At 50.9% G+C, this 13204-nt stretch overlaps 1 protein-coding gene across 2 annotated transcripts in view; it reads left to right on the forward strand.

Annotated features, from left to right (window-relative positions):
- The window catches only part of SYN3 (synapsin III), a 447511-nt gene that overhangs the window by 420519 nt on the left and 13788 nt on the right, over positions 1 to 13204 (forward strand). For both annotated transcript variants that reach the window (XM_004743091.3, XM_045083963.1), the window contains 3 exons: positions 2303 to 2445; positions 7477 to 7551; positions 11917 to 12019. In XM_004743091.3, the coding sequence (XP_004743148.1) occupies positions 2303 to 2445; positions 7477 to 7551; positions 11917 to 12019 (321 nt within the window). The remainder of the gene's footprint in view (positions 1 to 2302; positions 2446 to 7476; positions 7552 to 11916; positions 12020 to 13204) is intronic.

The following is a 13204-nucleotide window of genomic DNA, read 5'->3' on the forward strand; positions in this document are numbered from 1 at the left end:
AAAAATACAAGGCTGAAATATAGTTTGAATGGTTTAACGAGAACCAAATAACAGTGACTTAAACAAGATTAAAGTCCATTTCTTTCTCATGTAAGAGTCTGAACATGCTCAGTCAAGGGTAGATTGGGAACTCCATGGTGTTGGGAATCCAGGTTCCATTGACCTTATTACTCAGCCATCCTCAGCATGTGGCTTCCATCCTGTGGTCTGAGATCCCAGCCAAGGAAGAGGGAAAAGAGACTGACTGGGAAGATTCCCTTTGTGGTAAAGGCACCACCCTGAGGTTGCTCATAGCGCATCCACTCTCGTGTTCACTGACCAGATTCCAAGACTTGGCTACGTCTATCTAGGAGGGAGACTGGAAAAATCCATTTTTAGCTGAGAGACTAGATGCCCCGATAAAACTTAAGGGTCCTATTCCTGAAGGAGGAGGGGGCAGTGAGCAGTCAGTCTTAGAAGACCTAGAACAAAGGGCAGGTTCAGCCATGAGTGGGAGGAGGCACACCGCCATCTAGAAGAAGGAGCGGGAAAGCTGGTGAGCTTAGAAAGGGATGGCAAATAGGGAACTCTTGCTTGGTCACTTTTATTTGTTCCGCAAAGTAGGACTCGGCATCATCGCTGAGAGCTGGGACTCTGAGAGAGCCAAGAAGAGATAAGGTGTGCTAAGCCTCACTCCCCATCATTGTTTCCCATGTGTTAGGGTGGAACAGCAGGCGTGCACTTGTAAGATACCCTGAAGATGGTTTGGAGAACAGCTGTGCTCTTGGAGTCCTGAGCTTCCTTCCCAGCTCTGTGCTTAGCTGCCCTATGGCCTTGGACGAGGCAAGAAATATGTTTCTGCATCAGTTAAATGACCATAATAATGTCCACACTGCCCACCTCACAATCCTGTTTTGCGTCCCATGAGAGAGCTGTGAAGCTTCTTTGGAAGTTGTGAGGTTGGGCTTGTGCAACTTCCTGCGGGGATGGAGTGGTCAGAGCACTGGTGAGACTTTAAAAGAGACAGGGGAGGGCGAGGAGGGACTTTAAGGACCAGACAGCCTCCCACACAAGCTCCTCGGCACCGGCCAACCCCCCCCCCCACACACACACACAGGGGATCTGGGCTCTGCCCACCTCTGGTCGAGCATCAGACTCCTCTGCTATCCAGGTGAGGGTAAAGGGGAGGGGGCAGCACTCCCAGTGGGCCACAGCAGCTGGCAGTCAACTTTTCTGTCTTGAGGTCATGGTCTCATGACCTCATGGCCTCATCCCCTGCATTTATTTGGCCTTGGAACTTCTCCTGGGACCTCTCCTTGACCCCAAAGCGCCACTTCATGTTCTTGGCCTCAACCCAGTAAACAGTGTGAGTTTCTCCCCCAGGCCTTGGGTTGAATACAACCAGCCTTGCCCATCACATATGCATAGGTGCACATGCACACACACACTGCTTGCACACACAAGCACCACATACAACACACCACATATATAACATATAACACACCTATGCCACACACATGGACTCCCCATCACACACATGTCCCCCCACAAACTGCACATACATATAACCTACATCCACATACCCAACACTTACACACTACACACACATTTATATATACTCCTTTTTTTCCAACTGTCCCCAGGCCCGTGTCACATTCAACCTACCTTACAGCCCACCATGCAAATACTTGTAGGATTTTTTTTTTTAATTCAGCTAGCCAACATATAGTACATCATTAGTTTTCGATGTAGTGTTCAATGATTCATTAGTTGCGTATAACCCCCAGTGATGAGGGATTTTTCTAAAACACAAATTAGGCTCCTTTCTTGTTTAAACTCCTCCACTTCCTCCAGTGGTTTTCCAGAGCCCGCAGGCTGAAATTCTAGTCCCTTACTAAAGCAATTGAGGTCCCCCAAGGTATGTTCCCTGACAACCCACCTCAGCCATCCATCATCCTCCAGCCCCATCAGCCAGTCTGAACCACTTGTGTATTCCCCATCCCTGTGTGGCTCCTCTGCCCTCTGCTTTGCCGGTCCCCTCTACCCTCCATAGAAACGCCCTGGCTGAAAATTATACATATTCTTTCAACCCCAGTTCAGAGCTCACCTGTTCTGTAAAGATTCTTTTGACAACTCCAGTGGAATGTTCCCTTCCTCATCTACCGGTATGTAGTGGAATAACTTGTTTCTTATGTCTGTCTCTCCTGCTAGGCAGGTGACTTTCTCAAAGTCACTAAACACACAAAACACTGGGTCCTGGCATTGGGTAGGTGCTCCATGAATGCTGGCAGGCTGGCACTCACCCCATGATCCTCCCAAACAGATCAAAGTAGAAAACCAGCATGACTACCAGGACATCACCAGCATGGTGGCTATGGCCAAAACCTACGCCACCACTGAGGCCTTCATTGACTCCAAGTATGACATCCGCATCCAGAAAATCGGATCCAACTACAAAGCTTACATGTGAGTCTTTGGGCAGGGGCTGGGTTGCTGGGAGGGAGGGAGGAGGACATAGGAGGAACAGAGATTACAGATACTGGTCCAGCCCTGTCTCCTCCACTGCAGGATAGAGACCCTTCAGCACCTCATTATTCTCCCTTTATGTCCACTTACTGCCCTTCTTTTCTGGTCAGTATGGCTAAGTCCTGATGCTTTCTCAACCTTATCATGGGGTAGAAATCTGTCTACACAAAGAGAGCTGCTTCTCCCAGAAGAAGAAAGCTACTTGGCATGTTTGAGGGGGACTTCAAGTATCTATGAGATGTATATCATAAGAGAGCAGACTGAAAGAGAAACTTGGGGACAAGTCAAGAAGGGCCTTGAATGCCTTGCTGAGGGTTTTAAGTTCTGTTCCATTTTCTTCTGAGCAGAGAAGTGGTATGATCTGACCTGCATTTATAAAAAGCTGGCTCTGGGGCCATGGGCTGCAGAGAAGTTTCCCTGGGACTAGTAAAACCAATCAGGAGAGGACATCAGATTTCTCTGGCTGTAAGCAACAGAAACCACACCTGACTACTTTGATGGAGTTTGGAAAGGGAATTTATTAGAAAGCCACGAATGATCAGAAACCCTAAAAACAAACAAAACCACTCAACTGTCAATTTCAGAAGTATTACAATTCAAGGCAGCTGCAGGAATCTGCGTGGCCTGAGCAACAGACAATTTTCATGGCACCCCCATTGGAAAGTGCATCTGCCTGAGTCATTTTTAGTGCTTAACTCAAGGTTGTGATTCCGTGGAAACAGTGCTTATTAATCCAACTTGGATCACGGGCTTACCGATTAGAGAAGGGCAGAAGACCAATATGGAGAGTCCCACCAAGATGATACACAATCTGGGCGGGGTCAGTCCCCAGTGGGAGTAGAGGTGCTGTGACAAAGGGAAGGGGAATGAATGCCAGAAATTCAACACACATTCAGCCCAGAGGTGGTTCTGGCAGAGGATGACTCATGCTCAAGTTACTGCGGTCATGAGAATGAGACTTCTTGAAAAGGTGGGAGGTCTTATCTGCTTTAAGTCCTCTCTGTGTCTGATTTTGGAATGTTATTGTTGGTTCTCCTTGAAATGACAAGACCTCAGAGAGCTAATCAGTGCCTTGTTGCCAAGCATTCCTGGAGCCCTGGCTGTGTGCACAGCTCCCCATCCAAGGTCTGCCAGGTCAGGCTGGGGACCTTTGGAAATCTCTCTGCAGGCTTTTGCACTCTGGAGCTTTCGCTCTAGGTCGGGGTCAGCAAACCACTACCCACCAGCTAAAATCCAGCTCCTACCTGTTTCTGTAAATAAAGTTGTATTGACCACAGCCAGACACATCTATTCGTGCATTATCTCAGGTTGCTTCTGCACTACCTGGATTGCCTAGATTGGGCCTCAGCAGACTTTTTCCATAAAGGGCCACATGGCCCTTTTAGGCTTAGTGGGTCCCACAATCTTCACTGCAGCTACTCCACTCTGCCATTGCCTGGGGAGCCGGAGAAGAGGCAGACCCTTTCCTTGAAGTTGAAAGGCAGACTTTCTTTAGACTTACCTCTAAGGAAAGATTCCCAGGAAAGGGACAGAGCCAGTTCTCAAGGAAGACTTCTGCCCTATCTTGCCAGTTACTCACTGCCACCCATGAACAAGGCCAGACCTGTCACTGCTCTCAGATGCCCTCGGGGTGATAAGGTCGGCTCTTCCCTGCCCCCTCTGGGTTGGGGAGCATTCCAGTGCAGCAGTCCAGTGCATTCCTGAGATCTCCACCATCCGTCATGATATCATTTCCCTCCTCTCCTCATTGTTCATGTTTCCACTTGACATTGACAACACCTTGTCCCAGTTTCTCTTCTTGAAGATTAGCTCATTGCTGCATTCTTTATGCTAAGCCTTTGTGCCCTGGCAGCTCCAGCTTGTCATTAGTTATGGCTTTTCCTGGACCCTGGGTTGGCCCCTGTCCGAGGGAGGGGAGGTTCATGTCAGACCTCAGTGTAGAGCATCCTCTCTGCCCATTCAAACTCCTTTCTGGCCCACTTCCTGCCCTGCACTCAGGCCTCTGTGCTGTTGCTACTGGGAGGTCATTGTGACTCGGGCCTCAGCAGATGGAGCTCGGAAATTCATAGATGTACCTTAACCCATGCGTGCACACATATCTGTAATTATTTTTATATATTTCCAGCTCTATCTAGAGCTAAAGAGGGTTCATATTGATGTCTCCGACTTTCCTCTAGTACCACATGATTCATTTCGGCCTTCCCAGATTGCTTATCTATAACTTCCCACTCTAACAGGGAAAATCCTGGCTCTTACCAGCCGCCATCCATTTACTTCAGTTCAGTCCCAGTCCAAGTGCAGAACCATGAATGTGGAGCCCCGTGGGAAAGAGCTTTACCCACTCCAGGGCGGTGCTCAGGTACAGCTCCCCTCCATTCTCTTCCAAGATTATTTGGGTACACACCTTAGCACCCACGCCCACCCTCTTCAGCAAGGAGGTCGACATCATGCATTTGCAATATAGGTCGACTCTTCTGGCACAGTCTACATACTGTCCTACATTCTAGCAGATGCATCAGATTTCAGCCAAGTGAGTCTTTTTCCCCAGCCTGTGATGGGCTCTGCCATAAAGAGTCATGGTTAAGAGCATGGAGTTTCTCAGATACAAATTGGTGGTTTCTGCCACTCAGTAGAAATGGTAATAATGGTAATATCTGTCTCATTAGTTTCTATGAGACTGAATGTGCCAGTGTTCATGGAACCCTTAGACCCATGTCTCAGAGAGAGAATGCGCCCATCGAATAGCAACACTCGCTATTACTGTTTTCTTGGCAGGAGAGCAATCTGGCTTGTGTTCCTGCTGCTTCTGGCATTGCGATGCCTTCTTTTCTTGACTCCACTGACTGATAAATAATTGAACTAAGACATTTGTAGGACTATTTCTTTTAGTCCACATTATATATAAGGATGGAGATCATTCCCATTTTACCAATGGAAAAAATAAGGACTCATAGATGGTGTCCATAGTTATACAGCCAGAAAATGCTGGAACCAAGATTCAACCTTGCATCTGTCTGACTCAAGTCAGTTCTTCCCTTCTCTTGCCGCCATGCAGATCCCACTATATCAATGTTACCACCCTTCCAGGCACATTCAGTGGTTACTTTCTGGGGGTCATGTTGATTGACTCTGGTTTCTCCTTTGCTTTCTCCAAGATCTTCACTACTCGGGTATGCTGCTAACCTTACTGTGCCTCTACTCCAGTCCACAATTCCAGGTAGTGAGCAGCCTTAGGATGGGTTACCAAGACAAACCTAATACCCAGGACACAGAGTGGCCCAGTGAGTGTTTGCTGAATTGAATTGAGTTGAGTTGGGGTGAACTGAAAGGACATAACTCTTATCAATGTCACTGCACCCCTTGACAATTCTAGCCCTTGCTGGCCATCAGCAATTCTCAGCATCTTTTGTCTTCAGATATACCTTCTTTTCTGTTTTAGAAGGATATATTTGTGTGGCAATTCCTCCTCCCACTTTACCCTTTAATCTCAAGCACATGCCTTCCCTTGGCCATGAAACAAAAAGCTTTACCTGCACCACTCTGCTTATACTCATTTAGTCTTAGCTGAGTCCAAATATACCACCGGAAATTATTTGTCTTGATTTTCCCCAGTATACACAGTCCCTTACCCAGGAGTTGTTTACTGGGTACCTTCTACATACCAGGTCCCTCTGGACACTGGGGGGACAAGGGATGAGTCAGACACGTTGCCTGCCCTTGGAGAAGACTGGACACTAAAGCGGTCATTCCAAGTGAGATTAGCGAGACTAAACATTGGTTTAGGGGCATCTACTCTTGTTGGGGGAATGGGCTGTTGGGAAGTCACATCTCATATGAAATGCGAAGGATGGGCAGGCAAAGATGGAGACGAAGACTGGATTGGGCAAAGGGAAGTCTTGACCTAGGAAAAAGCCCTGGCATTGGAGCACCGCAAAGGAGGTTGGTGTTGCTGGAGCAGAAAAGACATAGGAACAGAAGGGGTGTTGAGGCCAGAAGGCCTTCCTTCCTTTCACCATGAAAAAGTGTCCTCTTCTCTCCATGGATCATTTTTCCTACATTTTGGAGTCCTCAAGAAATTCCAGAATCACTAATGGCTCTATTGCCCTAGGTTTCCTTTTCAAAAATAAGAGGCCAAGATTTGAAAGATTTCATCTGATGGCACAGACATTTTTAAATTTAATCTTTAGAAGCACGTGCACCTGAATGTTTATAGAAGCAATGTCCATAGTAGCCAAATTATGGAAGGAGCCGGGATGTCCATTGACAGATGAATGCATAAGGAAGATGTGGTATATGTACACAATGGAATACTACTCAGCCATCAGAAAGGATGAATAACTACCATTTACATCGACATGGATGGGACTGGAGGGTATTATGCTGAGCAAAATAAGTCAATCAGAGAAAGACAATTATCATATGGTTTCACTCATATGTGGAATGTAAGAAACAGCACAGAGGACCACAGGGAAAGGGAGGGAAAATAGAATGGAAAGAAATCAGAGAGGGGAAACAAACCATGAGAGACTCCTAACTCTAGGAAACAAACTGAGGGCTGCTGGAAGGGAGGTGGATGGGGGGATGGGTAACTGCTTGACAAGCATTAAGGAGGGCACATGATGTGATGAGAACTGGGTATTATATGCAACTGATGAATCATTGAATTCTACATCTGAAACTAATGATATACTATATGTTGGCTAATTGAATTTAAATGAAAAAGTAATAATCTTTGGACTTCAAAGGTGGCCTAGAAAAAGATACATAAGATCCAACAAGTCAATATGACAATCAGCCTAAAGGAAAATAAAAACAGGCAAATAAAGCTGGGGGCAAGATGTGTTCCTACCAACACATGCCAGAATGTGAGCCAGCTATTTGAATTGGAGCCTCCTAACAGCCAAAGCAAAGAAGAAAAGCAGAGCAGTGACAGAGGTCCTAATGCCCTTGGTGTTAATTTTTCTGATACAGGAGAACCTCCATCTCTGGAAACTGGAAGGCCAACACAGGCTCTGCCATGCTGGAGCAGGTGGCCATGACAGAGAGGTAAGAGACAGAGGAGGTGTAATAGGGCACAGCAGCAGCCCCAGCAGGAGGTGGGGGAGGGATACAAGAGACCCATAAGGAATGCCACCTCACTCTTTGGCCAGGGCCTCACTACCCACACAGCACTTTCCTAGACACGGCAGCCATTTATTGCACCACCCCCTACAGTGTAGATGGTATTATAATCCCACCTTACAGGTGGCAGAAGCAAATTCAGAGAGGGAAAGTGACTTGCCTGGGGTCACAGAACTGAGCAATGACAGAGCTGAGAGTAGATCCTTGATGTCTTAACTCCAGGTCCTGGGGTCTTTTCCAGCCCTGCACAGCTACTGCAGAGAGAGCAGGGAGTTCTCCCCAGTCCCCTCTGTGTTCTGACAGGTACACAAAAACCAACCTTATTAGGGCACCAGGGCCCTGGAATGTCCATTCCTCTCACCAGGGCCCTGGAATGTCCATTCCTCTCTCAGATTTCTTTTTTCAGCTCAGTGTCAGGAGGAAGAGGTTATTTCCACTGAATCATGAATATAATATGTGCACTTTGTCTGAAGGTCCCTTAGGTCTTTCTGTCTTTAAGCACTGCTGGGAACTCTCCTCATCTGAAGGAGGGCCAGTCACCTGCTTCCGGGGCCAGCAGCGCACACACGTTCTTTCCTGCGGGCCCCATGACCTCTGTGTGCAGGCATGCAATGAGAATGAATAGAGTGTGGGCTTTGGGGGCAGAAAGATCTGTTGAGTGAGCATTCGTTGAGTGCCTACTGCATGCCATGTTGTGCCATGTACCAAAGGGGTCAAGATGAAAAGATCCAGCCCTTCCCTTCAGAGATTCTGTGTCCACTGCAGGTTTCAGAACACAAATCTCATTGGTCAGAGACAAGAGGGGGGTTGGTTGGCTTGTAGCAATGAAAATGCCAGAGGTACGGCTCTAGGTAAGAGCTTAGGGCTCATCCGCACACTCCTGAGTTCAGCTTTCTTCTGCGTCGGCTTCATTCCTGCCACTGTGTTCATCTGGTAGCTCACAGTGGCTCAGGTTTCCATCCTGACGCTGTCAAGCCCGGCAGGACAAAACTCTTTCCCAGCCACCTCAACCAAAGCCTGGAAGTGAGCCTTCTTTATGGATTGGCCTGCCCTGGGTCACATGACCATCCCTGAGCCAATCACTATGGCCCGGAAGTGGCACCTGAACAGCTGCCTGGTCCCACATCACGTCTCCACCCCTGGAGACTGCCGTGGGACCAGTCACTGGGCCGGCCATGACTGGGAGGGGCGGGGGGGGGGGGTAGGTGCTTTGACACCACGTGACATCAATATTGTGCAGACTAAAACTACAGAGGTCTACTCCGGGCTCCTCAGCCAACATAGCAGATGGAGTGTGGTATGTGGGGGTGAGAGTGGGCTGTGGGTGCTTGCAGAGGGCACGCAGGAAAGGGATACCCAACGCAGACTAGGGAGGGATGAGGTCAAGGAAGTCTTCCTGAAGGAAGCCGTGCCGCAGTCGCCTTGTAAAGAATGAGTAGGAGCTGGGAGGCTTTCCTTCATTTCCTTGTCCGTCATTTGTAGAGCATGAGCTGGGAGCCAGGTGTTGAGGGAAGCACCAGGGAAACGGTGGCAAACAAGACAGACAAGTTGTCTCCCTTCCTGGAACTCATGGCTCACGGGCTCAAAGAAGCTGAAGGCGAGTGAAAGCGAGTGGTCCTGTCCCTTCCAGGCCAGGTTACCTGGAGCAAGTTAACTAATCTCTGTGAACTGCTGCAGCTGTTAATTGGAGGTGATCAGCCAGAGTGCCTGATCGGGAGAGGAAGGTTCAGGAGCTCACCCAGTAGCAGTCATCGCAGGGAGGGGCTGCCTTTCCTTCCCATCAGCCCTCAGGGGCAGCTGAGGCCCTCACTCTGGGGGCTCACGTATGCCCTCTGGCCTCGGAGAGGGGTGTGCTCATGGCCCAAATCATCTGGTTGGAGGCAGTCACTTCCTTCTCCCACTGAGCATCCACAGGACATCATGGTCCTTTTCCCTATGGCCTTTCCAGAACGTGAGCCCAGCCTTCTGAGATGCCTGATGAGATGCTCACAAATGGCCCCAACAGACCACCATATCCCCAGCTCTGCCCAGTTCCCGGCCATGTGGGCCTGCAAGAGCCTACATCAAGCCCGGGTCCACTTGGGCCTAGGACTCACTTTCCCTTCTGTAGATCATGGGCAGTACTCCCAAAGGCTGGGTCAGAGCTCCCCAATCCCACCTCCATGGGGGAAATCTCTGGGGGCCCATCAACAGGCTCTGGCTCCTCTCTCCACCTGGCCTGTTTGCCAAGTAGCCTGACTCCTCAGCAAAACCAGCAATGTGGCTTGGTCGGTGCTGGTCCCAACCAGCTGGAGGGGAGCGTGGACCCATGGTCTCCAGTCTCTTCCACACTGCCCCACCCATAAAGCCCCTTCCTTGGCCCAGGGAAGGGGGGGTCTGTGCCCCATGGGGTGCAACTGGTAGGTATTCTGGGAATTCATCGTTGGAAAACAGCCTCTTAGAAACCAGTTTTCTCTGGGTCTTGGTCCAGACTTCCATCTTTCATGGAGAAGAAACCTGATTTAGGAAGGTGTCTCAGGGCACCAGTCTCCTTAAACTGAAGGTGCCTCACCTGTCAGCCACTACAGCCAAATATGGGGACCCTGGTCAGAGAGCCCCGGGGCTCTTAGAGTTCTGAGGACCAAAGGTCATCCTCAATGGTGGCTGCCAAAGGAATCCAATGAGAAGCTTTAAAAGCATGGAGAGAGTGTTCTAACATAGGGCAGGGCCCCCAGAGCTAAATGTTTACTCTGCGTGTGTTTGCTTAACTCTCCTGGTGATGCTGATGCACAATGAGAATAATACCTAGGCCTTCCCATTTCTCAGATAAGGAAACTGAGGCTTCAAGAAGAAGACGCTTACCCAAAATTATTGAGGAAATGACTAGCAAGCCTTCAGGTCACTGGTCTGCCCTGCTGAGAGAGAACAGGCTGCATTGTGTCCCGATTGGGAGGAAGGGTGTCTTGCTTGGATTGTGGAATCAGACAGAATCTAGGTTTGGAAGCCAGCATGTGACTGACTAAGCTCTCTGAGCCTCATTGTCCCCTCAGAAAGATGGGTTCAACCTTCCTGACAGAGTTGTGGTGGGGGTTAGAGAATGGTCAGCCCGCACAGACAGCCTGCCTGGTACCTATCAGGAGGTGAAAAGGTGTGAGTTTTCATCCTTCCTTTTCTTTCTGTAGTCTCACATGCTCCTTGCTACAGCTGAATGAAAGAACTGAGCAAAGAGCCCGGAGATCTGTGTAATCCTGGCTCTATGACCATCCTGCTGTGTGACCTGGCCAAGCTGCTCTGCCTCTCTGCCTCTCCGGCCCTCAATCGGACTTGGCCATAAGGATGAGAGAGTTGGTTCTAAGAACCCTCCGGCCATGATCTCCCCTCATTCCAGGCTGTATGGCTCAGAGACACAAATAGATCTCAGAGCAGGCGTGCCCCATGTGACCCTGGAGAGTAAGGAGAAAAGCAAGAATATTGACACAAAGTCCCCTGTGACTTCCAAATCCAGCCACCACAAGGGAAGCCAAGTGTAGGCCCGGGAAGACTTCTCCAGATACAACCGTCCCCTTGTTGCAGGGTCAGAGTCCAGCATTGAGATCTTTCCCTGCAAAACAAACTGACCTTGCAGCCCTCGAGTGGCTGGAAAGGGAACAAAAGCACTGGGTCCAGAGGGCCAGGCCCCGGCCGGGAGAGCAGCCTGCCAGGCTCCCCTGCCTGCCCGCCCCAGGCTCAGGGCAGAATGCACCCTTTGTCCCCTGCCGGCTCTCATGGAGCACGGTCGCTGGGGCTCGGAGGGCGGCCTGGGAGGGATTTCTGAGCCCTTCAAGCAGCTTTCCCAAGGGAAAAAGATCGAGGGAGTGGCCGGGTGTCCAAGATGTCTCCGGGTGGGGACAAGCTCCCCACTACTACCGAGCCAGCCGGGTCCGGAGGGGACAGGGGCTGGGTCTTGAGACCTCTGCCACCTCTCATTCCTTCTCCCCCTCATCTTTCCTCTTTCTCTCTTGCTTCCTGGCTCCCTTTCTAGTCCCTCTCCTTTCTCTCTCTCTCTCTCTATCATCTGCGTCTCTGCTTTGTTTGTACGCCCTTCTGTCCCTCCCGCTGCCTCTCCCTTTCCCTTCTGTCTGTCTTGCTGCATCTCTGTCTCTTGTTATTTTACCTGTCCGTCTCTGAACGCATGCGCCCGTCTCTCCCTGTCCTGTGGCCTGTTTATCCATGTGTCCGTGTCTCTCTCTCTGTCTCTCTCTGTCTCTCTCCCTCTGCTCCCCCTTCCTGCTCCCTCCCCCGATGTTCACTGTCTGTCTATCCGTCCTGCAGGTACAGGCTGTGGGTGGACAGCTGCTCAGAAATGTTTGGCGGCCTGGACATCTGCGCCGTCAAGGCCGTCCACAGCAAGGATGGCAGAGATTACATCATTGAGGTGAGGACAGGCGTGCCGGAGGGACAAAATCCACGTGCGGTCTCCAGCGTGGTCGGCTCTGTCCTTAGCCCTGGGGGTCTGGGCACATGCGGCCGACTCGCAGAGGCTTCTCACCCACCGGCCTCACACATCTCCCCATCCCCAATCTCTGCCGCATCTCAAGCCTCTGAGCTCGACACGACGTTTGACGACCCCTGGGCCTAAGGGGAGGGGGAGCGCAACAGGCCACGAGGCAGCAAGACTGTGGGCCATTGGGCCTCTGAAATCTCCCGCGTCCAAGTTTGTAAACAGGGCACGTTTCCCTACCCACGCAGAAATTCCGTCCTCTGTACCTTCGGCACACTGGTGCTTAGGGGCTCCCCAGGGCTAGGCATGGGTGTGGCTCTGGGGACAGAGCTGTGACCCAGACAGGCATGGGGTGTGCGGGCTGGTGAGGAAAGAGGATGACGAACAAGTCATGGAGGGCACTGAGCACAGGGGACAGAGCACTGCCGGGGTGTGAATGGAAGGAATGATGAAGGGAAAGAGAGAATCTCTCCACACCGCTCCTGCAGCCCATGCCGCGCCCAGGCCCACTGCCGCCCGCCGTCCTCCAGGAGGGTCACCTACCCGTGTGCCTCTAAGCCCACACTCTCCTTCCCCTGCTGACTTCCTGTCTGTGCTTCCCCCAGACCATCTCACAGTCCCCCTGTCTCCTCTAGGACTCCCCATGTCCTTTCCAGGTCCTACAGTCTCCCCTCCCCCCACAGCTCCCCTCTGTGCTTTTCCTAATCCCACCATCCCCCTCTCTCCTCCAGGACTGCCCCCCCATCCTTCCCTGTCCCACCGTCCCCCTCTGCACCCCAACCTCTCTCCCCTGCTCTACCCCCGCAGCACACACACACACACACACACTCACACACACACACACTGCTTTTCCCTGAAAATGCCCCTCTGGCCTCAGAGTTCTCCCCTCTCTCCCCAGCTGCACATCTCCAAGGCCACACCCCCATGACCCCTTGCAGGGGTCCCCTTCCATGGCCTTCTCAAACCGCAGGGGATGGGTGGTGCTGACACAAGGCCAGGACACGTTTGGGAGAGCCCTGCGGCCTCCCCCCGGCCCCGCCCCGGCTTGTGGGCGGCTAATGGCAAGCACATGGCTGGGCGACCACAGGAGCCAGCCCGTCCTGCAGGCCCGCGTGCCTG

This window comes from Mustela putorius, unplaced genomic scaffold, assembly GCF_011764305.1.
Source record: "Mustela putorius furo isolate JIRA1106 unplaced genomic scaffold, ASM1176430v1.1 tig00000738_pilon_pilon_pilon, whole genome shotgun sequence".
NCBI lineage: Eukaryota > Metazoa > Chordata > Mammalia > Carnivora > Mustelidae > Mustela > Mustela putorius.